Source organism: Lissotriton helveticus, chromosome 4_1 (assembly GCF_964261635.1).
Source record: "Lissotriton helveticus chromosome 4_1, aLisHel1.1, whole genome shotgun sequence".
NCBI classification, from domain to species: Eukaryota; Metazoa; Chordata; class Amphibia; order Caudata; family Salamandridae; genus Lissotriton; species Lissotriton helveticus.
In genome coordinates this window covers 4,651,919-4,679,037 of record NC_136063.1, presented here as the reverse complement: position 1 = coordinate 4,679,037, position 27,119 = coordinate 4,651,919, and the positions used below count along the sequence as shown (strand labels likewise).

Sequence of the window (27,119 nt, the reverse complement as noted above, 5' to 3'; positions counted from 1 at the left end):
CCTTAGAGATTTCTAATAAAGAAAATTCTAAATCGGTTGCTCTAGTGCCCTCCCACACTCCTTCCCTAACTACTTCATCCTGTTGGTTATAAAGACTTTTGAAGTGGTTAATCCATTGTTCGGGAAGGATGTTGGTGCTAATTACTGAGGAACTAGAGTCTTGATAACAAGGTCTATTTATAATTCTCCAGAATTGGGAGTAGTCCCTGTTTTCTGCCCAAACTTCCTTCTGAAGTGTAGTCTTTCTTTGCTTAACCTGCGTTTTGTAATTACGTCTGCAGAGGGCGATTTCATTCTTTTCTCTCGGAGACTTCTTGAGGCTCTGTTTTAGTTCTCTCAGTGCCCGTGAGCAATTAGAGTCAAACCATCTTGGGGTTTTCAGTTCCTTTATGGGCCGCTTAGTTTTTAATAGTCCCTCAACTACCCTAGTTAAGGACTCAAATGCCAGGACCACGTCTCTACCCTCTATTGCAAGATCGAGGCAAATCTGTATGCGTTCTTTCCCTCTATCCACTAGCGTGCTGTAGAATTCTTGTGGATTAATCTTTGCCCATCTTATACGCCTCCCCTGGTCAGTTGGACAAATTACAATATCTTCCCTGCAATATTCAAGTGGTAGATCATTATATGCTATTTTAAGAGTTAGGGGATTGTAATCACTAAAGGGGTTCCACTCCGTACCAACCTCTTTAATCTGCTCTTTGGAAAAGGCAGATATTACTATAAAGTCTATGATAGAAGAGAAACCTCTTCCTTTAAATGTCGGTACGAGAGTGTCTCCTTTTTTCAGTGGCAGCAAGTCCATTGTGTGGGTGAGGGCAAAGCTACCCAGTAACTTCATAAGCAGTGTACCTTCTCTGGTATGTTCAAAGTGTGGTCCACTTTCTTCAGGGCAGGATAACCAATCAGGTGACATAGGGAGTAGTTTAGGGCACAGGTGACAATTAAAGCCACCCATCAGCAAAACGATTGGTTCGGTGCCCCCCTGCCTTTGGTCTGTTTCATCGTTTAATCTACACTCTAACTCTTGTAGTACAGGGAAATTTCCCTCGAATTGGCCTGAATTATAAAAGTTCAGAATTAAAAATCTCTGTCCTTGTCCCTGGAATGTCACTGCTTGTTTAGCATCTGATACCCATAAGGGTTGTGACCGAATGCCTTTTAAATCTAAGTCCACGTATATAACGCGCCCTCCCCGATCTTGCTTCCTGGGCTGGCCTAAAGAAACATTTATAGCCCTCCAGTTGGCATGAGTCGGTGTCTCGTGCCCAAGTCTCCTGTAAGGCTATAATGTGGAAGCCCCTTATATACTCCTTCCACTCCTTGTTTTCAAGTTTGCCCTCAAGGCCTGCTATATTCCAAGACAAAATTGCTAGCCCTGCCCTATTTGCTTTCCTGCCCTCTGAGCTGTGGTCATTTAATCTACTTTTGCCTTTTTTACAGGTTTTTAGGGCACTGTCAGTCTCCTCCCTCTGCTTTGGGGGGTCCTCCAACCTCATTGCTAACCCTTCCGTAGTGTGAGCGATTCCTTCCTCTCTTAAGGGACTTACTTGTCCCCCTATTATAGTACTTCTCTGCTCATTATTTATAGGGGGTAGTCAATCGTTTTCATCGAGCGACTGCAGGGGGGCAAATCTGTTTCTCCATTTGGGATATTCCCGGCGAGGTAAAAACTGGTCGGGGTAGTTCGTAGCTCTTTCCTTTTGGGTATATTTTGGCCTTCTAGAATTCCACATTGGGTAATCAAGATTGTTACTGCTCCGTCTCCTGGGGTAAAAATATCCCAGGGGGAGCGCACAGATTGTACTGGTGTGGTTTCTGTTAGAGCTTCTCAATATGTATTCCACCAGTCTAACATCTCTGAAGTTTGCCACTATACAATCCCCTCTTATGTCTTTTTTCTTCCCTCCTAACCAGTTAACTCTTCTTACATGCAATATCTCCCCCCTTTCCCTGTTATTCAATGGCCTGTGGATGTCCAGCCACTTTGCAATTTTTGAGTGAAGCTGAGAATGTGATTCTTTATCTGGTGCCCTGAGTTCTGGTACTCCTGCGAATACTATTACGAAGGGGCTGGCTTCTGGTGGTAGGTTTATATGTGGGGGGGCTTTCTGGGCTATGGTTTGGGTCAGAGTCCTTATAGAATGAGCTTGAAGGGCCATTACTTAAGTGGTGGTCTTCCTGGTCCCTTTGTGTGAATGGTTGCTGGGGGCCTTTTTCAAAATTTTTAGTGCCCGTCTTTTGATTTAGTCCCCTTCCCGAATCCTGGGGAACTTCTAGGGTGTTATGTACCTGGGCGATCGTGTGTTGGATGTTACTAACACAACTATTAATACTTGCTATTTTATCGGTAGCCACACTTATGGGTTGATTAGGTTGATTAAGACCTGGAGGGGAATTTTTACTTATCAGATCTATTGTCTTGCCTTGTTTTGTTAATTCATTGGGTATTTTATCCACCCTGCTTACAATTGGTTTCAGCTGGGCGATAATGAATGTTTCCATGTGTTTCTTAAATTCACCTAGAACCTCCTCCATCCAGCCTGGTGGATTTTCGCTTGTATGCACTCTATTATCTATCAGGGTAGCCTCTTGTCTCTTTTCAAGACAACCAACTCCTCTAAGTGATTTATTTTTCCTCTGTAGTCCCTTGCTCTTCCTCAGTTGTTTGTGTTTACTGTGGGTGATAGGGCCACTGTGCTCTGAATTTTCTACCCCAGCGAGTAGTATGTGTTGGGCACAGGGAACACCCTCTAATGGGTTACTTGCCGAGAGAATATTTTCAGTCATATTGGGACTATCAGCTAATGTTTGGTCCCTAGATTGTGTTGGCGTGGCTGCTATAAGAATTGGTGAGGCGGAGAGACTCCTTTCCATTCGATCTATCTCCCCCGATACCTTCCTTAACATCAAATCAATTGCGGTGTTTTTTTTATTTTATTAGTAGGTGCAGTATTTATTTCAGTCATGGTTTGTGTTGAGGTTTGAGCTAGATGTACTCTGCTCGTAACCGAGCGTGTTTTAGGGGGATTTGACATAGTGAATATATTTTTGGCTAGATCTTTTCCCCCCCTTGTGTGCAGTCCTAGCTTCCTTCTTATATTTGACTACACAAACCTATAAAGGGATATATTTGCCCCTCACCCCCTTATCCGTCTTGAGCAAATAAATGTCAATGTGTTCAGTTGCCCCGTCGAGCAGATAGCCAGTCCAAATGTACAGTACCTGTCACATAGGCAAAGTCAGGGGGGGTGGCCCGTCCCGTCCCTGGTCGTCCCCGGACGGCCACAGACAGTCCCGCCCTTGTCCCGGGCTTAGCCCGGCGCTGCCCGCGCGCTCCAGCGACGCGGGGAGTAGCGCTGCTGTTTATGCGCCTCCTGGCGCGAAATTGTGGTGCGCGGCTTCTGGCCGCTGAGGGTGCTGGGATTAGTAGTCCCCTGGTCCACCAGTCCCGCTCTCCGTTCGGCGGCGGCACTCGAGGTGGCAGGGAGTGCGGCGGCGGGAGGCAGGCTGGTTCGGCGGCCCTGGCAGTTCCTGCAACAATCTGGCTCCACAGGTAGGAGCGCGGCAAGACCCTGTGGTCTGGCAAATTCCCCCGCTCTGCCGAGAGTAGCGCTGCTGTTTATGCGCCTCCTGGCGCGGAATTGTGGTGCGCGACTTCTGGCCGCTGAGGGTGCTGGGATTAGTAGTCCCCTGGTCCACCAGTCCCGCTCTCCGCTCTGCGGCGGCACTCGAGGTGGCAGGGAGTGCGGCGGCGGGAGGCAGGCTGGTTCGGCGGCCCTGGCAGTTCCTGCAACAATCTGGCTCCACAGGTAGGAGCGCGGCAAGACCCTGTGGTTTGGCAAATTACCCCCTAGTGACTGTGAACATTGTCCCCTCTGCTTTCAGGTCTTCATCACTTCATATCCACCCTTGGATCCACCGGAACTCTTCACATCAGGTCGCCTGCAGCATCAACCATCTGAACTCCTGCAGAATCCCGACACACTTTGGCACCACTGCATCCGCTTCCTGTGGGTGAGGTAACGCTGGCACTCCGGTGCCCCCGAGTAGTTTAACATTCCTAGTGTCCAGATTCCAAAGGGTTAAGTTCTAGACTGACCGGAAGACTTCCTACCTTCACCTTTTTAACTTTTACGCATCCATTGACTTCAATGTAAATTAATCCTAACTTGTGCACTGTAAACCGGATCCCGTGGGCCTCCTAGTTCCTAACTTGCGTTAGTACAGCATAGCCACAGCGATTCCCAAGGCCCTAGGCCTTACTTCCTTTCGACTCGTGGTACTTATACCACTTCTTTAGTATATGGTTTAAGGGGCCACCAGGGCCTATCCATATTAGTGCAACTTTTGTATTCTTATCAATTGAATTGTTTTAACGTGTTTGCTCTTGTGCTCATAAAGAGTTCAGGGGACTATTTGTAGTAATAAATACATATATATTTTGAATATACATCCTGTGTGGTGTCCTTTCACTTGGTTTTCAAGGGGTTACATATGGTAATACAGCTGGCTTCACATGCCAAAAGAGTTTAGCCTAAGACTGCTTTGTCCACACTACCATTAGGATAGCTGGTCTATAAGGTTGACTTACAACCAATCACCATAAGGGTTGCTTGGACTGATACAAGGTGGTCACTAGAACTAGTGAACATCATATATCAGGCCAACTTCTCACAATATGCATCGGAAACAATAGGTCTCTCAACAGACGTCTAAAGACACCTTGAGCAGGAGATAGGACAAACGCAAGAATAGGGAGGAAAGCCATTGAACTCAAATAGCCAACTTAGCTATCCAATCATGAGCAAGACGTGAGCCCCGGCCCACTCTAAGTGTATGATGTGTATTGAAAACAATAGGTCTGTAGACAGGCACCTAAAGCTGTCTTTAGGAGAGGATAGACAAACACATGAATAGGGAGGAAAGACATTGAAGCAAGAGTATACAACTCACATAGATAATTTAGCTATCTAATCATGAGCAAGGGGTAACCCAAAGCCCACCATAAGTATATGAGATGTGTTGGAAACAACAGGACTGCCAACAGCTGGTAAAGTTGTCTGCAGCTGAGACCTAAAAGATCTATTAACAGGTTGAATTGCTGGCCCCAAAGAAGGCTTATGACTCTGATTTGAAGCTACCTTGAGACAACCTTGTTGATCTTCTCTATGATGTTTACGAGACCAACATAAGTTTAGGTTTGGGATTAGAGATGGGCCCATTACAGTGTTTTCACATCAGTCTTACTTTGAACACCTCTGAGGTTTGGAAGGCAGACGATAAACATGTTTTTATGGATCTTTCCCTTCAGAATTCAGAAATAAGATAAACACAATCTGTTCCTCCTGAATGTAAAAGTAGCTACTTGTGCCAGACCCTTGAGCTTCACATCTATGTATAAGTTGGACACAAAGACTGGTCTTACGATGCCCCAGAGAAACACAAGCACTTTCTTTTTTCTATAAGAACTCACCATAGATAATGCCATGCATAGCGCTTGTTTACTGCTTATGTTGAACACATGTGTTCTGCTGGAAGACAACAGACTTTTAATACCCAAGAGCAAGGGCGGCAATGCAGAACGGGCTGGGTCTATGAACTGCCTGATGTAAGGTGAGTGAAAATTGATGAGCACAATATTGTTCCTTTGGTAATAAAACACCACATCACTTCAGCCAGAAGAAGCCCGCACTGGCATTGAGAGCACAGCAGACACGACCAATCAATCAATCAATCAATCAATCAATCAATCAGGGACTTGTAAAGTGCGGCTACTCACTGGTGAGGGTCTCTACGTGCTGGAGGTGGGGGGCTGCTAGTCGGTGTGGGTGGAGAATCATTCGAAGAGCCAGGTCTTGAGGTCCTTTAAGAATTGGGTCAGTGATACGGATTGTCTGAAGTGCAGGGGCAGGGTGTTCCAGGTCTTAGTGGCAAAGTAGGAGAATGACCTTCCTCTTGTTCTGGTCTTGTGGATCCTGAGGACGAAGGCGAGGGTGAGCTGGGAGGACCAGCGTTGTCTGGTGGGTACGTGGAATGTGAGGCAGTGGCTCAGGTATGTTGGTCCTTCAGTGGAGAAGTGTGGCTCAATGGTTAGAGCGGCAAACCCTGATGCAGAGGTCTAGCCTGGGGCCAGGGTTCAATTCCAATCCTCGGCGGCTCTTGGCCTCAATTTCCTCGGGCCTGATAATTCTCGCCTCGGTGCCTATTCTAATAATGGGTCCCACTCTGCAACTCTGGGCAATAGCTTGTTTAATCTCCACAACGGCCCCAACAACGCTAGGATGCCTGGCTGCACCTTGGGGGTGCCCAGGAGTGGGCACTTCACAGGGAAAAAGCCAGGAAGGGTTCCACAGCGGTATTCCTACAAGCGCCGAGATACCCCAGCTGGGGTCGATTCGTGAGCTATACAAGTACACTACATTTACATTTACATTCATCACATAGAGCTTTGTAGGTGTGCGTGAAGAGCTTGAAAGTGACTCTCTTGTTGACTGGGAGCCAGTGCAGTTATTGGAGGTGTTGTGTCATGTGGCTGTGGCGGGGGATGTAGCGGACCGGTCTGGCTGTGGCAGTTTTGGATATTATGTAGTTTCTTGAGATGTTTCTGGGTGATGCCGGCATAGAGCGCGTTGCCGTAGTCGAGTCTGCTGGTGATGGTTACGCGGGTAACCATCTTTCTGGATTCTGTGGGGATACATCTGAATTTCTTTCAAAGCAGGCTGAGTATAGAAGCAGGCCGAGGAAACTGCATTGATTTGGTGCTTCATAGTGAGTGTTGAGTCTAGTATGATGCCGAGGTTTAATGCATAATCCATCTGGGTGGAGGGAGATCTACTGTGGAGGTTGGTTCTGGCAGTTGTGAGTCATTGGTGAGGGAAGAGATCAGCTGGGTGTAATTGATGTAGGAAGCTATGTTGAGTCTGTGGCTTCTGAAGATGTCTGCAAGGGGGACCATGTAGATGTTGAAGAGGTTGGAACTCCATAGCTGATCACTGTGGGTTCAGTGAGGAATGGAGGTAGTCCTACTCGCTGGGTCCGGCTGATGAGGAAGGAGAGTATTTATTCCAACGTCTTGTTGTGGATGCCGGAGTCAATGAGACTTGTGAATAGGGTGCAATAGGAGAAAATGTTGAAGGCGGCCGAGAGGTCTAGTAGGATGAGGGCTGCAACCTCAAACCGGTCAATGATGGAGCAAAATGTAATCTGTGGCAGCGAGGAGTGCAGTCGCTGTGCTGTGGTTGCCTCGGAAGCTGGATTGGGAGTTGTCCAGGATGTAGTTCACTTCGATGAACTCAGAGAGTTCGGAGTTGATGGCCTTCTCTATGACCTCAGCGGGAAATGGGAGAAGAAAGATCGGTCTGAAGTTCTTGAGGTCTTTCAGGTCTGAGGATGGCTTCTTCAGCAGGGGATCTCGGCGTGTTTCCATTTGTCGGAGAAGGCACTGGTTTCTATGGAGCAGTTGATGGTCCAGAAAAGTTGGGCGTTGATGGCGGCGGTTGCTCTGTGGAAGATGTGATACAGGCAGGGATCCATCAGGGCACCTGAGTGGATGCTCTTCATGGTCTTGAGCGAGTCCTCTGTTGCGAGCGTGGTCCAGCAGAGCACGGTCTGTTGGGGTGTGGCTTGGTTGTGTGCGATGGTGGCTGGAGTGGTGTCCAGGTCTGGGGTGTCAAAGCTGTCGTAGATCTTCCTGATCTTGTGGTGGAAGAAGTTGCAGAGTTTCTTACAAAGGATTTGGGAGGGGGCCCATCTGTGGTCTTGCTTTTGAGCCTGGTGAACTCCTTGTTGATGGCAAAGAGTTATTTGCTGTTGTGTACGTTGGCATTGATCGATCTTAGAGGGACACCTTCTTAGTAGTTTTCGGGAGGCAGTGATGTGCACTGATGGCGGATTTGAAGGTTGCATGAGTTTCTGCGGTTTTGTTTTGCCTCCGTCTTTTCTGGAGATGTCTGCAGGTGTGTCTGGACACGTGGAGTGAGGGATTGAACCAGCTGGCCTTCTTGGAGTGTAGTTTGCCCGGTATTTTCATGAAGGGTGCCAGGGTGTCGCAGCAGTTGGAGATCCATAAGTGGAGGTTATGTCCTGCAGTGTTGGAGTCCATGGGCATGTGAAGTGGTTTGCTGAGACGTTTTTTGGTGGCCTTGTCCAGCTGCGACTTGGTGGGGGATGTTGGCGGTGGTGTACTGTGGGCATAGTAAAGGTGAGATGTATGCAATGATGGCCAGTCCAAGAGACTATGGTGGTGTGGCTGTAGTTGATTGGGATGTTGGGTTTATCAACAAAAGTTCAATTATAGGGTTAGAGGAAGTCCAGTTATAGAAGACTGACTGCTTAAAGCATTAGGATACAATGTGGCCCTAAAGGAGGCTGGGTACCAACAAGAGTTTAAATATAGCGTTAAGAGAAGTCTAGTCGGAGACATGAGTCAATTTTACGGCTGAAGAATGCCTGGTTAGCAATATAACAACGATTGTGCCTCACATTTGTGGCCTTTGTTGGACTTGAGGTAACCATAGACTAGAGAACACAGCAGCATGTGTCACTCTCCTTCCTGTGTGTGCCGTTGTGTGAGTCCCCGCATGTCTCTTTGTGTTTCCAGCTCCGAGGATGTTGATGAGAGCACTCCTGCTAACACCGGGCGGAGATCCAGTCAGGAGACATTGATCATTCACCAGCAACAGAAGATACCCGCTTGGATTTCCTGCTGCTGAATCATGACTGAAACAACTACCAGCAAACATTGTTCTGATCACACCCTTGTTAAAGTCTCAATGTGCCTGTGGTTTGCTTTTTACTCCATCACCACCATTTGTTCTTCTTGTGAAGTTTTACCTTACACTCCCGGCTGTACCTTGACAAGCAGCGATGAACCAGCCTACTACAAGGAGGGGGACCTCATGGTGGGAGGAGTCATACAGATAAACACACTCAATGTTTTTGTGGGGGACGCCCTCTCAGGTTTTTACTATCCACCCTGGTTCTGTGCAGAGTAAGTACCTAGATCACCAATCATGCATTCACCAGCATGGACCTGTGAAGAGTTTATATGTATATGTGCATGATTGTGGGGGTTTAACAACAAGGTGAGAAATCGCGGGCGTGGCCATCTAACAAGCAATACTAGTCGTTTGTTACGAACGTTAGCACCGAAGAGCAGTAGGGACTTCACCCACGGATATCTAACGTTTTAATGTATTGAGAGCGTTAAATTACATTTTATACCCCATACCGGTACATATAACAGTTAGACCAAACGCATAGTTTCAGTGAAGACTCACACTAAGTTAAGCTCCAAATTACACCCGTAGCGCGTAAAAATAGTCTAACATTAAGCACATGAATGATGAGTACGTTTTGTTTGTTTATCTTTAGACGTTCCCTGATGAAGGTGTAGTAAAACACCGAAATGCATTGGAACAATGGATTGTCTTGAATGTTGAATAATAAGAAAAGTGAATTAAAATACCTTTGATTTTGAACCAAAAACGACGCATGAAGCAAACTTTATTGGGAAGCATTTAAGTTGAACTTTACATTGAAATTTGGCTGGAGAAACCAGCGCACGAGTACTGGTGCCTGGGGAGACACACTTATGGGTCAATAAGTGTGCAACTTGAAGTTTTTGTGTGGATCACATGATCGTTTAACAAACAAAAACTTACATAAAATTAAACACATGAAATAGATGGGGAGGGGGATGTTGCTGTCACTAAATGACTTTCACCAATGAGGTAGAGTTAAGTTTTGTTGATACATTGATGGATCTTGCTGTTGCTATCTATGTGTCTGGATCCGAAGGGTTCCATGCAGTGGTTGTCGATCACAGGTGAGAGGAAGGAACACTAAGGTTCTCCTGCAGGAGGCGGGCACTAAGGTTCTCCTGCAGGAGGCGGGCACTAAGGTTCTCCTGCAGGAGGCAGGCACTAAGGTTCTCCTGCAGGAGGAAGGAAGTTTCTTGGATCTTGCATGAGTTGATGGTAGTTGGTCAGATAGGGAGAGAACCATTACAGAATTGAGCCAGAGACATTCTCAAATAATAGTATTATTTGTTATTGACAGTTGTTCATAGCATCCTTCTGTTGTACATAAGCACAGGTGCTAGTTTAATCAATAAAAAGACAATCAGTTTGCTGCTCGTAGAAGAATAGAAGCCTGAGTTAACCTTGAAGCAACTGAAATGTGTGTGCTGTTGATCACCACGTGAGTTCTGACCTTACAAAACCACTAGGCAATCAGCTCACTGAGCTATCCCCAAACACCGATGCCACTCACTTGCTAGTTTGATCCACTTTTATGGCTTCCACCTGCATACATTTTGAGTACTGTAAAAATGAATTTCACTGGTGCAAAGTCCACCTGCCAACCTGCTTGCAGTCATTTCATCTCTTCTGGTGAGCGCTGTATGTTTTTTGTTGAAAGAGACACGAGTCACAGGTTTCCTGATTAGTGCCCAGCACGGTAGTGGTGTTGCTCATTATAGAACATTTTTTCTATCTTTCCCTTCATTCCTGTCACAGCGCAGCAGGACGGATACTTTACCTAATGCTGGTACATTGGCACAATCACAAGAATGTACAGTTCACAGTGGCCTTGACTCCTCCGTGCTCTCTTCTCTTTTAATGCAAGCCATAGCCTTGCAGGATTCACAGGCAGCCATTTAATGGTAGGCCCAACAAATAAAACAGACACAAAAGAGAATATTAATTTCAAGTAAATCAGCCATTATGTTTCCCTCCCTTATACTAATACCCCTTATAAATGTTTACCTAGCCAAGCTATTAAGCAGCTTTTTTATTATTTATGACAACATGCAAAATAAATGTGCAATGTGCAACATAGCATTATTAAGCATTTAGTGTAAAATTTTAAAAGCACACACAGTTAATACAGTGCACACATTTAATACGGCGCACACAGCAACATGCTTTAATGTTTTAGATAGCTTTTCATACAAAAAAAGACTTTAGCCCCATTTGTAGTGTTTGGTGCATTTGTTAATTCACACACATTATAAAAAGAGGTGTTATTAACTGAAAATGTTTATCAAAATATGCAACGAGCCAAAGTCTCTTAAGACAGGAATAGTGAATTTAGATTACAAAGGTTGAGCTGGGAAGAGAGAAACACATTCTATTAATCTTCAAAGCGAAAAAGGCCATTTTTCTCTACACTGCAAAAGCACATGTTAATTCAGCACAAGCATTTCAGACTGAATAGGCCTCACTTTCATATTTTTCTTGAGCCATGTGTTTTAACTTGCACCAAAATGTGCGTGGCAATTTAAATGCAGTCTATCAGAAGCACAAAAATAAACAATGCCTGACTCCAGGTGAAATCTGCTCCATCACTAGCATTGCATTTAGGGAATCGGAAATTGCGATTCTCTAAATGCTTGCACAAAACGAGGAATCACAATTTTTGCGATTCCTTATTTTGCAAGTAGGTATTTACCTACCTACATAGCACACTGCTAAATTGTGATCACCACCAATTCTAATAATTTCCGCGTTTGCGATCTCAATTTCTCTTGCTACCTCTAGCCCTAAGTTATTCCCTATTTGGTCGGGGGTGGTGAAACAAGGTGGGTGCATTATGAAGAGGTGGAGGAAAAAGCAAGGCACCAAGAAGTTTACAAGAGAAGATATGATGACAAATATGGTGTTAAGTGATAGGAAATGGAATGTAGGTGTTTGAGTGGTGGTAAAAAAACATTTTCATTTAAGGAGCTGTTAGAAAGTTTTCTACACTCCTGAGAGCAATCTAAAGTAAACTCTAATGACATAACATTGGAAGATGGCAAAGTCTGGAGCATGGATAGAATCCCTAAGTGCAATTGCTCTGGTCAGGGAAAAAGTGGTGCACCGGAGGTACCCACAACATCTTTAGGTATTCAAAATGATTTAAGTATCCAACTCTGTCAACATTGTGCGCCTAATTTCTGTAAGGATTATGTTTTCCAGTAACTGCACTTTTGTATACTCTTTTTACACTTCTATGTCCTGTTTTTGGAGCAGTGTGTAGGAGATGTGTTGTGATTTTACTTACATTTTAATTTGTGTACATTGTCTGGTTGGGGAACTTGTATATTTCTCTTCACTCAGTATACGTATCTTATGTTCTGCATTGCAATTGGTGTGTGATCTTGTTCCCCTTCCCCTCTGTCATAGCACATTCCATTGTGTTCTGCTTGGAGTGTCTGTGACAGTTGAACTGACTCTGCTTGAGGTTTTGATGTGGCTTGAGGTTGTGCACGTTCATTCCAATACACATATCTTCAAGCTGCACCAGTTTCATTCTTTTATCAAACAGATAACACATTATGTGTCTCACTGCTTCTGCAGCCAGAGTTCAGACCCTACAATTTTTTTTTTTTTTTTACTAGACGGGCCCCTTGACTTGAGTGATTCATTTTTGCCTTCCTTTCCTGGCACACAGCAGCACAGGCCTAATGTCTAATTGTATTTCCTCTTCACCATATACCTATTTTATGCATCTGAAATTCTGAATTGCAAAGGAAAACCTTACCTTTAGCATTCCAAGCTAGGAGGCGGAAGCAAGATGGCGGCTGCTACTGCAGCCGAGTGAGAGCCGAGCTGTGTATCACCCACTGCTGACTAACCTTTTGCTGCTCTGTTCTGCTGCTTTTGCCCCGGGCATCGCTTTTTCTCTCGACTCCTCTGCCGTTGACGGTCTGGGGGCTGGAGCCGTGAGGAGAACGGAAGGACGAGGCGGTAAAGGCAAAGGCTCCGAGGGTTCCGGTCCCCCTTGGAGTGGTCCGGTCAGCTGGGCGTGTGGCGGGAAGGCGGAGTCGCTGCTGTCGGTGGCGGAGCCGAGGTTCGAGGTTGGAGGTCAGCGGGAGAGGACGCGGGGAAGGTGTGGTTTACAGCAGCGAGAACACTAAAAGATCAAAAGATAGCTTATAACCAGCGCTACATTGTCTTAATATTGCAGTGTTGCAGAACTGCGATACATTGTGTCTAAGCTCGGGCCGTCTCCATTCTGGGCTGCTTGCCAAAAAGAAAACTTGCTGAAGAGGAAGCACTTTAATTCAAGAGAATTGCTAAGTGACTGAAAAAGACTTTTTGATCAATCCTGTGTTTTGACTTTATCGACATCAGTGTGAGAGCGCTACTTGTCGGCAGAAGTTGAAAGGGAAAATATAGCTGACGACGATTTCTTCTCCTTGTTAACAAGTATGGCTCCTAAAGGCAGGGGAGCTAAAGCCAAAGCAGCGACCATGGCTAATAGTGCTAACAAAATTAATTCTGCTTCTAGTGCTATAACCACACTTTCAGAACCTAGTTCAAGCGGCACAACCATCTCTGTGGCCCAGATTGACTCTCATAGAAAAGTAAAAGAACTTATAGTGCTTGATCTATTCAAGAAAAAAAATACTAGTGTGGTATCTAAGAGTAATACTCAACCATTTGTTATCTCTAGCTCTGATGACCCCTCAGGAGCTGTTTTTATACACCAGAGTGAGGCACTCGATCCTGTACAAACCCCCCTGAATACAGCAACACCCATAACCGGAGAGGGTGGACCCTCCACCCCCCACGAAAAAGAAATTGAGGATGACGTAACCGATCTTTGTCAGGCAGTGGGGGAGGTCAGAGTCTCTCCACGGGCTAGCGAAGGGGGCGTTCCCATTCTGCAAAAAACTGCAAAAGAAAAGGAAGTGTCAAACACCGCTGCAATTGACTGCGAGTCTGTTGATTCAGGGGGGCCATTCTTCTCTATGTCCGATGTTTCAATACGGTCTGAAGGGGAGACTGGTGATAGTATGGACAACGAGAGGCTCTCACATACAAGGGACTGGGCAGATGACGCTAAACAATTTTTTTGAAGACCACCTTCTAGTATCCGAGTCTCTGACAAGTGAGGGAGCTCCCAACACAGTTCGGAAGATCACAGAATTACAGAATCCTCTTGTAAGCGATTGCACAAATATGATAGATCAACCACAGTGGGAAGGAACAGATGTAGCACCGGAGAACCAGGGGGAGCTGCCAGATTCTATGCAAAATGAAGACGAAATCACGTTGAAATCTATCTATAATATACAAACTTCAATGTACAAAATTATTATGGCTCACAGAGAGGAGACTAAGGCAGAGGGGCTTCGTACTCAGGGAGCTGTTCGCAAGTTGCAAAATGTTGTTCGCAGACTAGCTAAGTCCAGTAACGAAACTACTACGAGAATACAGGAAGCTGAAGCCAGGATTTCTGTTGTAGAAGATGAACTTTCTACCCAGAAAACTTCAATAAATGACTTGGAAAGCACTAGACAGGATATTGACTGGAAATTGACTGATTTAGAGAACCGCGCACATCGGAATAATCTGCGCATATTAGGGATAGCTGAACAGTCAGAGGGGAGAGATGTACGGCGTTTTATCGCCGATTTGTTTTCAGCTGCCTTTCCAGATCTTAAGGGCTGGGACTGGGATAAAGAAGTTATAAGAGCACATAGATTTCCTTTTACTCAAAAACGAGATCGGGGGGAAGGAGTGAAACCAAGAGCTATCCTAATATGCTTGTATAATTACTTACTCAGAGAAATCCTGTATGACTTAGCTAGGCTAACAAAAACTAGAAAAGCTCTGGGGCATGAATTTTTCGTGCGACCAGATTTTTGCCAGGCGACAGTGCAACAACGCTGGAGGTTGAAGCAATTAATGTTACCTATCCAAAACAAAGGGGGACAGGTTTTTTTACTGAACCCAGCAAAACTTAAAGTTTTTTATAAGAGTAAAACTTTCTTTTTTATTTCAGAGGTTAAAGCACGACAATGTATAGACACAATGTAGTAGAAAATAACAAAACTTTAGCTTTGCACTTTTTTCTATCTCTTCTCCTTTTTTCCTTTTTTAGGTGCAAAGGGAATTTTGGGTTTGGTCAGCATGGGTAGAGTTACACAACTCATTGTCACTTTCCATCAATGCGGACAATTGTACTTACGCTTCTGTTGGGTGGGCTTCGGGAGGGGGGTTGGGGGGAGGGGAGGGAGGGTAGGGTGGCACGCTGGGGACAAGGAAATACAGTTGATGATTATTTTTTGACAATTAAGACTCAAGATCTGTTTGTGTTGTTAGCACAGATGGTGCCTTGCTATTGTATCTTTTTTCTGATTAAAGATAGGATTAACAACAGTATTGCAACTAAATTAGAAAATGGGTAAAATTTCGATTTGCTCACTGAATGTCTGTGGCCTTAATGATAAAGGAAAAAGGGGTATATTGGTTTAGATGCTGAAAGCTATGCGGATAGATGTAATTTGTTTACAAGAAACGCACATATCTTGGAAAAATAGAGGATGGCTAAAGGATCTCGGATTAGAGGTAGTGGGGTGTTCTCGACAAAGCACTAACACAAGGGGAGTGGCTATCTTAAAAAGGTATGGACTGGGGGAGGTTAAAAGATTTTAAGAAGATCCATTGGGGTGATGGGTAATATCTGAATAAAAATGTAGGGATGCGAATATTGTTATCTGTTTTGTCTATGCGTCAAATGTTGATGATCCAACAACCTTGTATCAATTAAACGTGGAACTAGCCTTTTGGTCACCGTTGTTAATACTTTGTGGGGATTTTAATTTACATCTGGATGAAACATTTGATATATGTGGTAATACCCCATACGTAGGTAGGAAAAAAATGTGTACAAAGCAGTTAAAGGAATTGTTCAGGAATTTTGACTCCTTGATGTTGGATATATAAGATCTAATGGAATACCTGGGTGCACTTTTTTTTCTGCCCCACATCAGAGGCATTTTAGGTTGGATTATTTTTTTGTTTCTACAAGGTTATTTAACGCTGTTTCAAATGTAGGATACACGGTCCTCCCTAAGGTGATTTCTGATCATAACCCCATTACTCTTAGCTTTGAACTGAACCTCTCACAAAGTCTGAAGGCCTGGTCTTTTGACCGTAAACTTCTTTTTGATCAAGCCTACATTGAACGTATGTCCATATGGATTTTGGAATTTTTTACAAATAATATGGGAACTGCCTCTTCGGAGGTAATTTGGGACGCGTTCAAATGCGGGGTTCGGGGTGAGACTCTGAGTTATTCATTAAAAAAACAAAGGGACGACAGGAGGAAGGAGGAAGAGGAGATGAGCAAGCTGCGACTTATGGAGATACAACTTATGCAGGCTTGCTATCAAGGTGTGAGTAGGATAGTGTAGTGTAGTTCCTATTATCCCAATAGGCTCTGCGCATTGGAATAATACCTTCAATAGTATAGGCCTAGACCAGACGTTAACTAGGTCTACTACTGTCGATATTAGACCTAAAGTTTTGGGTTTTCCAGCTAGCTCAGAGTTCACTAGAAACTTTCTCGAATAGGCAAGGAGGAGTTGAACCTCCCTGGATAGACAAGAAGGGATTTAGTTTCTGACAACCATAGAACATGACAACTTTGCTCTCCCCTAATCAAGAGTGTATCTCGAGAGTCGTGTGAACAAAAGGCAATTTATTTTACTCAGTCAGTACGTGCATTCTTAGTCTCATCAGATTGTAGAGAAAAGGAAGAGACGGGCGTGTTCAATAAAAGATGTTATTTATTGATCAGTCTCTTTTCTCATACAAGAGAAATGGATCGATATTATTGCAATACTTATAGTTAAGTAAAGTGCATACATTAAAAGCAGAAGTATAAAATAATACTGTAAAAACATTGATATGGTTTCTAAGCCATAAGATGGTTTAAAATGAATAAAATATATACATACACATTTACATTTGATTAATCGTACTCAACTGGTGTTTCTAGCTACGCCTACCCCGTGTACCTGACCTAAGCCTAATACGTGGGCGGGAATAGAAAGTTACAGTTTAAGTTAAGTTTGTTTTTGCCAAGTGACTGACTAAAGAATTCTCTGCGAGGGGTTATTCAGTTCTGTACCTGGAATCTAGGATGGATGAGGGATGGTATCTCTCGTCTCTGGTCTCGATATTCCAGGCTGCCTGCGAGGGCCACCCGGAAGCGCCGGAGCTGGATTTCTCGGCAGGAGAAATAGGCAGCTGCTCGTTCTCAGCGCGTCAAGAAGGCGGGGCTGCGCCAGCGGGGTCTGCTCTGCTCTGGGCTTCGGCAAGTCTGACTGCTCCGTTCTCGTCACCACCGCGTGTGTTTGCATAGGGCAATATCGGTAATATTTATACCTTTAAGGTGCCGAGATTGACGTAAGGATGGACATAGATACGTCAATAAAGATGTCATACGACCAGGTCGTTAGCACATTCTTTTGCTGAAGTTCTCGGTGAAATCAAAACAATGGCCGCAGGGTTTTTCCCAGGTCTGTCATAGGTTTGATTTGTTTTGAGAACTCCGTATGCCTTATCAGGGGCTGGAGGAATATCGCTTGTCTAATTAGATGGCAAGCGTTATGACCTAATCAGATAACACGTTCCTGTGCCGTAGTGTGGCTTTATCAGATAACGGTTCCTGCATTATGGGGGTTTTCTGCCTCATGGGATGGCTGCTAGTTAACTTGTTAGTTTGTTAACCAGAATAGGGTCAGGAATAGGGGGATCGATACAGAACCTATAGGAATACATCACACCCACTCCACGCTAACTATGGACATATTTACTAATCTATGCATAGTAAAACATACTATAGAGTATTGTGTATACCTTACCACCCCAAAATACATAAAATGCATTTTGAAATTATCAAATATACGGAAAAAACAGTCATATGTAATATATGCACTCAAGCTGCAGAATATGCTAAAGTAATCACGCATATCTATACATTATCACTAATTTGTATATGGGAATTTACACATGAAATGGCTCTTAATACAGAAAAAAGGTTCGAGACCATTCCATCACAGAATAAAATAATTATGAACATACCAGTGGGCAGCTAATGTCTATAAGCTATCTAAAATTAGAAATTTTAGTTCTCTAAGAATAGTTCTTACTTTAAGCAGAACATAAGTGTCCCGAAAAATCCGAAAAATATTTTGGGGCTGCTGAAAAAAATTGCTGTCCGTGAACTGGAGGGAAATTGTTCATGGTATTTTGCTTTTCTAGTTGAAGGTCAAATTCAGGGAACGCCGTGTGCGAGCTTGCTCAAAAGTTTCTATTTCTGCTCTGGTGAGAACATCATATCATTTAGGCTTTCGAAAAAGCTGTCAACAGCTTCCTGGGAGAGTTCCACTAACTCGGAAATAGGTGTAACCATGCATTCGTGCGCATGATTGTCTCCATTGACATTTTGATTTGGATTGCTGACAGAAGGTCGTACCTGATCGATGCTGCTTTCATCTTGAACTTCACTACCCCTTAATCGTAGTGGTGAAGCTTCCACGAATGCCGTCATCAGGATTGGTAGCCGTTGAGGGCAGCACAAAGCATGAGCCTTTGTTGGACTCAACAATGTTTCTGCATCCATTGGCGCATCCGATTGTAGCGTCAGACAGGTGTCTAACACGCATTCTTCTCCGCATAGCAGGCACCTTAATACAGGTAAAACACATCGTTGCCACATTGGTCGAAATGATAGAAACCAAGTCATGTTCAGGTCTCTAAGCCGGGATAGTCCCAGGATTTTTGACATCCGGTCCCGGTATCCAATGGCTAGGATTGTTTCTTCCCTTGTCGCAGGTGTTCTGTCTGTGACATGGTTTGCCATAACGAAATATAAGGACTAGGAATAGGATTCCTGCAATCAGTCCTAAAATGAGGGGAATTCCGCCAAAAATCGAATGGACGAAATCTGGAAAAATACCCAGTATGGCTTTGAATGGTGTTAATGCCATCGAAAATACTGTCTTAAATACTTTTGAGACTCCACTGGTATCAGAAATACTTAAGATTTAATTCAGGATTTCTGCGAAATGTATGAGGGAATTAGTTGATAACAATGAATGTATCTCTGCAGTCGTCCTTGCGACTTGGAGATCATACGTTTCTTTAGATGACGTGAGCCTTGTCGGCATCTGAAGAAGCACTGTTTTCATTCTGCTTAAAGTATCTATTCGAATAGAAGTAATTTTCAAGTTGGGCCATGCCCTTGCCTCCCTGTCTGGAAAGGAGCTGGGGAACAATAAGCGTCCACAGCACTTGACCTTCGCAGTCGTAGTTACAAGATAAGGAGTCCCGGGCATAAGACTAAAACATCTGCGATCTACAATTAGAATGTAACTCCCATTATAGAGTCTTTGAAAGAATGGTTCTATCTCTGTTGCAGGTGCGCCTTGCTGGTGACATGAAAGGTTATTTGAGTTCCCTTCACAGGCTCCATGCAAACTAATTCCGTTACACAGAAGTGTACCGCTTAGTGACATCGCACAATTATTGCCACTAAGAAACACTTTCTGTCCTTTATTACTGACACATGCATGTGAATAGGGCAAGTTCCATGTTGTTTTAATGTACCCTTTTCCCAATTTTTCGTACATGCCAGCCTGTATATATTTTTGGCAGTATTGAAACCTGAAGGTTGATATTGGAATATTAATTATCCCATGTATTATCCATTCACTGACAGGTCGTTCTGACATTGTCACTGGTAATCTCTCAAGTTTCTCAATGCTCAGGATTGTATAATCAGCACCCTTTTGTGCCATACTGATTTGTCTATCAGTAAGGTTAAAGATATGGAATAGTGACGTTGTGTTGATTAAACGCCAAGGCACATAGCCTGAACGCAGGTTTTGTAACGTCCAGCCAAGCTGTACAATAGAACGCAATTGGGACTGACCGTGTTGTAATAACAGTAAGTCTTGCGATAATATGTCGATTGCTGAAGACACAATGCTGTCCAAAGAAAAAATTCTGGAGGACAGAGTCATTAACCCATTGTCCACTACAGAAAGTGATTTTTCCAAATTAATACGGTCAATTTCCCGTATCCTTTCGGCTGTCTCAATTTGAGTAACCTTCCAGGCCTCGTTGTATGCTGCATATACAGAGGCTGCTATGAAACGCTTTTGACGCTGTTTGCGTGGTCCCATAATGAAATCACGCAAGTCAGCACCATCAGCAAGTAAAGTTAGGTGTTGCTTAATTTCTGCCAGTGTGGAAGTTTGCAGCCATTGAAGGCATAATTTGCCCACACTGTAGGTGGTTATTATCCCTGGGTGATGTCTTTGGGGATATCTAGGGTCTGGCCTGGTCATTTTGAACCCCTGTGTTTTGTTCAGGAATCTGTCTTGACAGTTATTAGTATCTATGGGCCAGATCAACCACTGTTTCCAATCAGGATGTGTTCTGTTTTGGTTTAATACATAGTTTACGTCTATCTCTTCATCTGTAGAGCTATTGCTGTTCATTGTTGGTTTTGGAATAGACGGTTTATTTAAGTCTTTGATTTTGGCTAGGCCAAGACAGGTAGTTTGTTGAACAGTGTCATTTAAAAATATAATTTGTTCTGGGATCATGCAGGCTCTAAACAAAGATTCTATACCCTGTACTTGCCATTCTTTTGTGCCCCAAACACTTTTCAATTCAACATTTTTGTCCCAATAATCAAAACCAAAAGTATTCATTTGTTCAAAGAATGAGTCTGAATATATCAATTTCGTGTTTGTTATCATGGTCTTTGCCCCTGTCTTATTTGACAATTTAAAATAAAATGTTTCAGCATTACTTGTGTTAAAACCTGAAAAGTATGAATATTTGTCGTAAACGGTTCTTGAGCTTCCTTTTGGAGGGGTTGCACAATGCTCCCATTGATTATAATTTAAAACATTTCTAGGTTGTGCAGATCTATGTAGAAAATGGTTACCATAGTGGTTGTAGCAATACATACTATCATAATTTGTAGAACCCTGCAAATAATCATGTTTGGTAAATTTAGCAGACATCACTAAGTCAGACATCATATTGTTTATACTTTCAAAGTCCCAATCATCAGCAAATGAGCTTGGTTTTACAAAGTCACTCAATGAGATCTTAATTTGGTGTGGATATTTCAGGATTTAAACCGAACCATAGATTTCGTAGTCAGTGTTGTCCCATGCTCCCCCACCCGGTATAGGATTGGCTGTGAAGTTGACTGAAGAAAGTTCTCTTTTCTCGACGTGTGAAGATGTGTGTGGTTTGAGGATCAAGTTGATTTTCTGACTTGCTGTGTCCATTTTAGCATATTTTCCCTCAATGAAGCGTCCCAAAGTAAGTACCATGATGAGCCAAAGTATGAGGATAAATGCACCAAAACCCACCCAAAATTCGATCCATGGAGAAATCAGATATGTTTCTTTCAGTTGTTTCAAAAGTTCTTTAGCTTTATCTTTAAAGGTTTTTGATGATGGCTGTGTCTTTGATTCACTGAAGCCTTCAGAGGAATCATCGAAGTTTATGAAGTAGCCGGATGCAGTTCTGTCAATTGTTCCAATTGCTTCAGGATTAATGTTCCTTGCATTATCATTTTGTACTTCATTATAGATTGGTGTGTCTCTGCCAAATGTTTTTATTTGGGTTTTCAGAGGTCTAAGTTCCATTGCATTGTTGCATAGTCCTTGTTGTTCTTCTGTAGGCGTTTCGAATGTGATTAGCCTCTTTGTTAGGACCTCCTTACTGGTAGCAAACCTTGGTGTTCTGCTACTTATGGGGAGTCCACTTGGCCTACTATTTGTTATCGGCCACATGATTGTGGTTTTACCAGGTCGATGGATACAACTTGGTTCTCCTTTTTACCAGCAAGCGGCGGTAGTACAACTGATCTTGTCCCGTTGACAGACAAGACAGGAACTGCTTTTCTGTAAGAAGGCCCAAATTCCTTCTTTACCGCGATCTTTTCTCTGACTAGATCCCCGACTTGGAATCCAGACAGGTCTTGCTGGGACAGGTGGTGGTTCTTCAGTGGTTGTTGGCTGTTGTTTCAACTTTATGTTGCTCAGGTCTTTTCTTGTTTTGTTTAAGTCCTGTAAAATAGCCAAACGATCTTTGATATCAAAGCTTTTTTCCTTCACCACTGAAGTTTGACTATCAAGGTCAGAGATTAACATCCTAGTTCCAAATAATAATTTGTACGGACTGAATCCCTTCAGAGAATTTCTTGGCAAGTTATTTAGACTACGTTGGACACTTATTAGATGTTTGACCCACCCAGCTCCCGAACCTAATATCCTTTCCGTTATAGATTGCTTTATGCCTTGGTTTTTTCTTTACACCATCCCGTATCCCTCAGGAAGGAAGCGAGAAGATTCCCGCTGTGCTATGCTCATTTGGCCATGTTTCCCCTCAGGCTGGAGGGCTAGAGTGAAAACAATGGTCAAACGTAGCATGCTCTTAGCGTATATGCCATTTAGACTCGCAAATCTTTGTATAACAGTCCAGACGTCAGCCGAGTGCTGGTGATCTACATTATAAGTGGAAACTAGCCTGTATATGTTAATCGCAAGCCTTGCTTTTTACTGTTGATTTTTTCTGGAGTGAAACGACACGGTATTACACCGTTTCTCTCACCACTGCGATTTCTGTTGCAGTTTGGGCAGTTTTTTACAAACATGGTATGATGCAGGCTCATGCCTGGCCACCAATACCTTGATTGTAATTCTTCCAGAGAATCTTTTAGTTTGAGGTGTCTGAGACCCTCACCCATATGCGCGTCTGCAATTAACAAGTTTCTCCGGTCCATGTTTGGAATCACTCTATCCCCCACTCCAGGGATTCGAGCAAAAGGGACGGAGTTTGCATCGATTATGTATGTATAATTGAGTGGATAGTTGATCGGTAGCGCTGAGCAGTCGCCTTTTGATGACGTTTTCACCGCCAGCACTGTTTCACCGTCAATATACTTCACTGTACGCTTTTTTCGAACTAAGGAAGCCGATTTAGTTGCTACCGCTGTGGCTGTCTCAGCCAATGAATTCCCTGCAACGTGAACGCCATCACGCTGATGACTCAGTGAGTGTGTCACGTGAGTCTTTGGTAGTTCTTTTTGTAAAAGAGCTATTTGTTCCCAAAGCAGTTTTTGCTTTATTGTTGCACCTGTGTCATCTTTGTAACCGTTTTGAATCCATGTCTGCAAATCGTTGTTATATGATTTGACGCAGTAATATGAATCGGACACTATAAGTGTCGGGAATTCGCGATCCACATTATCTAGCGCCATTTTCAATGCTAATATTTCAGTCTGTTGTTCTGAATTAGTTTCTACTGAGTGTATTTTTGTTAATAGAGGTCTTAGTTTACCTCCGCGCCACACTTCTTTTGTAATCTCACATGTGGGGTTGTATGCTTGTTCTCCTCAAACGGAGGGTTGAGCATGTCCGTCTGTATAGATTACACAAGCGTATTGTCTTACGGGCAGAATGTCGATTGGCAGAGGGAATGTTCTTTCATATTCTAGATTTTTTAATTCCTCTAGTTCTGGATCAAAGTAGTAGTATACTTTGTCCGTTGTAATGGAATTCACCCATTGTATCCATTCCGGAATCAATGTTGTTGTTGGTAAATTACATGGTGTTGTTAATGCCTCAAAGGCTGATTCTGCTGTTCTGACTGTGATACGTCTACCGTCAGCTTTATCTTTTTCTCTAGCTATTGCGGTTTGAACTGCATGAACAATTTTTTCTTTAATGCTGAATTTCTGTTCAGCTTCTGTGTACAAGTGTGATTTGAATGCAATTGGTACCTTTTCTCCCTCGTTAGAGGTCAGGTATGTGAATCCGCATCTTCCTGGGATGACTCGAATCACAAGATTGCGTGTGTTATCACGTGTTTCTAATTTTGTTTTAATTAACATGTCTGTTTGTAAGGATCTCAAAATTTTTGTGTGTATTTGAGTCCAATTGTTTCTTTTTAAAATCTGGTTTTATCAGATCATAAAGGGGTTTGACCCTTTCTGCGTAATTTGCAATGTATGTTCTTCCGAAATTTAGGAAGCCTAGAATTGACTGTAGGTTTTTTAGTGTTCTAGGTGCTTGGAGTACGGCACATTTCTCTAGAAAATTGTCAGCCAGGCTACACTTGATAATTCATATCCTAAGAACAGGACTGTCAGATGGGCAATTCTGGATTTTTTAAAGTTGAATTTGTAACCCTCTGCTGCGAACCCAAGTATTATGGTGTTCACTCTCTTCAAGTGAGTATCCAAGTCATCATCTGTTAAGTATATGTCGTCGACATAAGATAATGCTTCGTCATCATATGTTTGTAGTAATTCTGCTACTCTCGCTGAGAATACTCCCGGGCTGTTCTTGTACCCCTGGGCTAACCAACAGAATTGTTTTTGAGTGCCATTTATTGAGAATGCAGACAAAAATCTGCTCTCTGGTGCTATGTTTTGACAAAAGAATCCATTAGAGATGTCCAAGGTTGTTTTGTATTTTTTGCGCACTATGTTATTCATTAGTGCAGCACTATGCGAATTTTGCACTGCAAAAGTTTTGCAACATGAGTTAAGGTGTCGGTAATCCAAAACTAGACGATATGAATTGTCTGGTTTGGAGACCGGAAACAAAGGGTTGTTCATTTGTGAGGTGCAAGTTTCAATCACCCCCTGGTATTCTAGCTGATCTAGTATTTCTTTTACCTGTTTTTTAGCTTCTTGCTTAATTGGGTACTGCCTCATTGCAGTAGGTTGTGATTTTAACTGGATTTTGTGAGGAGGAGAGTCCTCATCCCATCCTACGTGATTTTTATATAAAGCAGGAGCTAGAGCTACTGCCCACTTTCTAGCAAGTGTGTATTTTTTATGAATTGGGATATGATTTGAGAAGGCAGGCATAATTATTTCTTCGCCATGAGGGCACTCCCTGACAAACTCTGGTGGCCAGTCTTTTTCAGCTAGAAGGATGTCATAGCCCTTGGAGAGATTATCCCAAAATAGTCCCCTTATTTTTCTAGTCTTATCCCCTTCTATACGTAATGTTATTTCATATATTTTGTGAGGTTTGCTAACTCTGGTGTCTGCAGTTTCCACTTGAAGATATTCATTCGTGTCCACTGTCTCCAGATGATTCATAAGGACTTTGCGAGCTATGCTCACTTCTGCTGCGCTGTCTAGCATTGCCTGAGCCCATTCTCCGTTTTTCAGTTGTGTCCTCAGTATTCTCGGCATTGTTAACTATCTTGATACTGGCTACCTTCTTTTTTGGAAAGTGCAATTTCTTTTTTAGATGAGCAGGTTCCTTGTCTTTGGACTTGGCGTGCTCTTCTCTTTGTTCTGATCGTCCTCTTCTTTCCGATTTCTGCGAGGAAGTCTGAAAAGATTGAGAGGGACGTGTATCTATGTCTTGATATTTATCAGGCTTCTTTATATTATCCCTATTTCTAAGGTTATATCTTTTCCCAGAGGGGTCACTCTGGGGTGACCTGTGTCTTTGGTTCGGATATTTTTCTCTTCGCCTAGGAGACCTTCCTCTGGACTGGAATTTCTTTTCTTTAGGATTGGATTGTTTGTTTCCATCCCAGCTCTTTTTTTGTGATGTTGAATTATTATTAAAAAATATTTTTTCAGGACTTTCAATCAGTTGTGGTTTTACTGGTATTCCACCTAAACTATCTCTACCTAGTTCCTCATAGGATTTTTCTATGATTCTGGCAATTTCAGCTGGTTGGTCTGCTATATCTGTCTCTTTTAACCTCTGGCGGATCGCCACGTTTGCTGCTTCTCCCTTTATGTTTGCTAATAATATAGCCGAGACCTGCTTGAAGTCTTTTAGTAATTTCATACCAAGAGTTAAAGCGGGTTCTGGACCGTATTCGTCTTGAATTTGTTTTAGCACATCTGGTATTACCGCAATGGATGGAACACCGTGCGTTTTTGTGTAGATGGAAGCAAAGACTGTACCCCAAGTGTCACAGTCCTCAATGTGTGGTGCGATTCCCATTGGAAGACAGATAGTCAGAATCCTGTGTTTTTCTAACGGGGTGGTGTCTGGAAACACAGCCTCTATTTGGGTGATTTTTTGTGCTAACCAGAATGGTATTTGTTCCCGTTTAGCTGGTACTTTACCTAGGCAGGATTGTATGTTCTGTGGTGTAATTTTCTTTGTGTTCCCCTGGTGAGGGGTCAGCTGTGGAATTTTAATTGCTGGTTGGATTGTTGAAGTCCGCATCACATATTGGACTAATTGTCTATGTATTTTTATTAATTGTTTTAGCTGTGTTAAAAGCTCTGCTGCAGACATCCCGTCGATGTCTGGATGTGGTGTGTATCCGGCTAGGACCGGCCACGTTGCTCCTGGTCTACCTAAGGGACCGAGCCTGGTGATGTGATTATTATGTTTTAGGGCGCCATTAAATAAGAGCAGGTGCTCTTGAAATTTAAGTGGTACTTCCACCTCCTCGAAAGGAGTGTACATTTCAGGAGGTTCCTCTATTTTGTAATAGTGGAAGTACTTTGTTACAGCATTTGCTGCTGGAAAATTTATCCATGAATAGTATACCTCTGTCTGCCGATATTCGTGTGCCTCAATTACGAATATGACTGTGCCACCTCTAGGTGTCAGTCCATTTTCTATAAGTTTTAAGGTTATAGATTTCCTTTTGATGACCGGGATGATTATTATATCCTGGTCTGCTTCTTGCAGTGCAGTGTCAGCTTCTGCTATTTCAGCTGCTAATCTAACTGCATCTCTTTCATCATCACTGTCTACCATTTTACCAACAGGATGGTTACTTTGTTTGTTTGCAGATCAGGTTTCTTATGGAAACAAAGATTAGATGCACAATATTTTGGAACGGTGTATCCTTCAACGTTGACTAAACCAAGTACCATACATAGGAGTTTCCTCCTGCGAGGTTTGGCGGATATTACCTTTTACCCACTCCAGACGTCTTTGGAGTACTATTGGAAAAAAGGGGTCTGAGTGAGAAAGCACGACTGAGTTACTCTAAATGTCTTACGTTAGTTTTATCGCCCTTCCAAACGCGTTGGGCGCCATGTAGTGTAGTTCCTATTATCCCAATAGGCTCTGCGCATTGGAATAATACCTTCAATAGTATAGGCCTAGACCAGACGTTAACTAGGTCTACTACTGTCGATATTAGACTTAAAGTTTTGGGTTTGCCAGCTAGCTCAGAGTTCACTAGAAACTTTCTCGAATAGGCAAGGAGGAGTTGAACCTCCCTGGATAGACAAGAAGGGATTTAGTTTCTGACAACCATAGAACATGACAACTTTGCTCTCCCCTAATCAAGAGTGTATCT

The 27,119-nt window shown here is 43.2% G+C and overlaps 1 protein-coding gene across 1 annotated transcript in view; it reads left to right on the top strand.

Moving 5' to 3' along the window:
* The first annotated feature begins 13,826 nt into the window (after positions 1-13,826).
* Positions 13,827-27,119, top strand: part of LOC144826870 (vomeronasal type-2 receptor 26-like) — a 152,599-nt gene continuing 139,306 nt past the window's right edge. The window contains exon 1 of the mRNA XM_078685329.1: positions 13,827-14,371. Coding sequence (XP_078541455.1) covers positions 13,827-14,371 — 545 coding nt within the window. The remainder of the gene's footprint in view (positions 14,372-27,119) is intronic.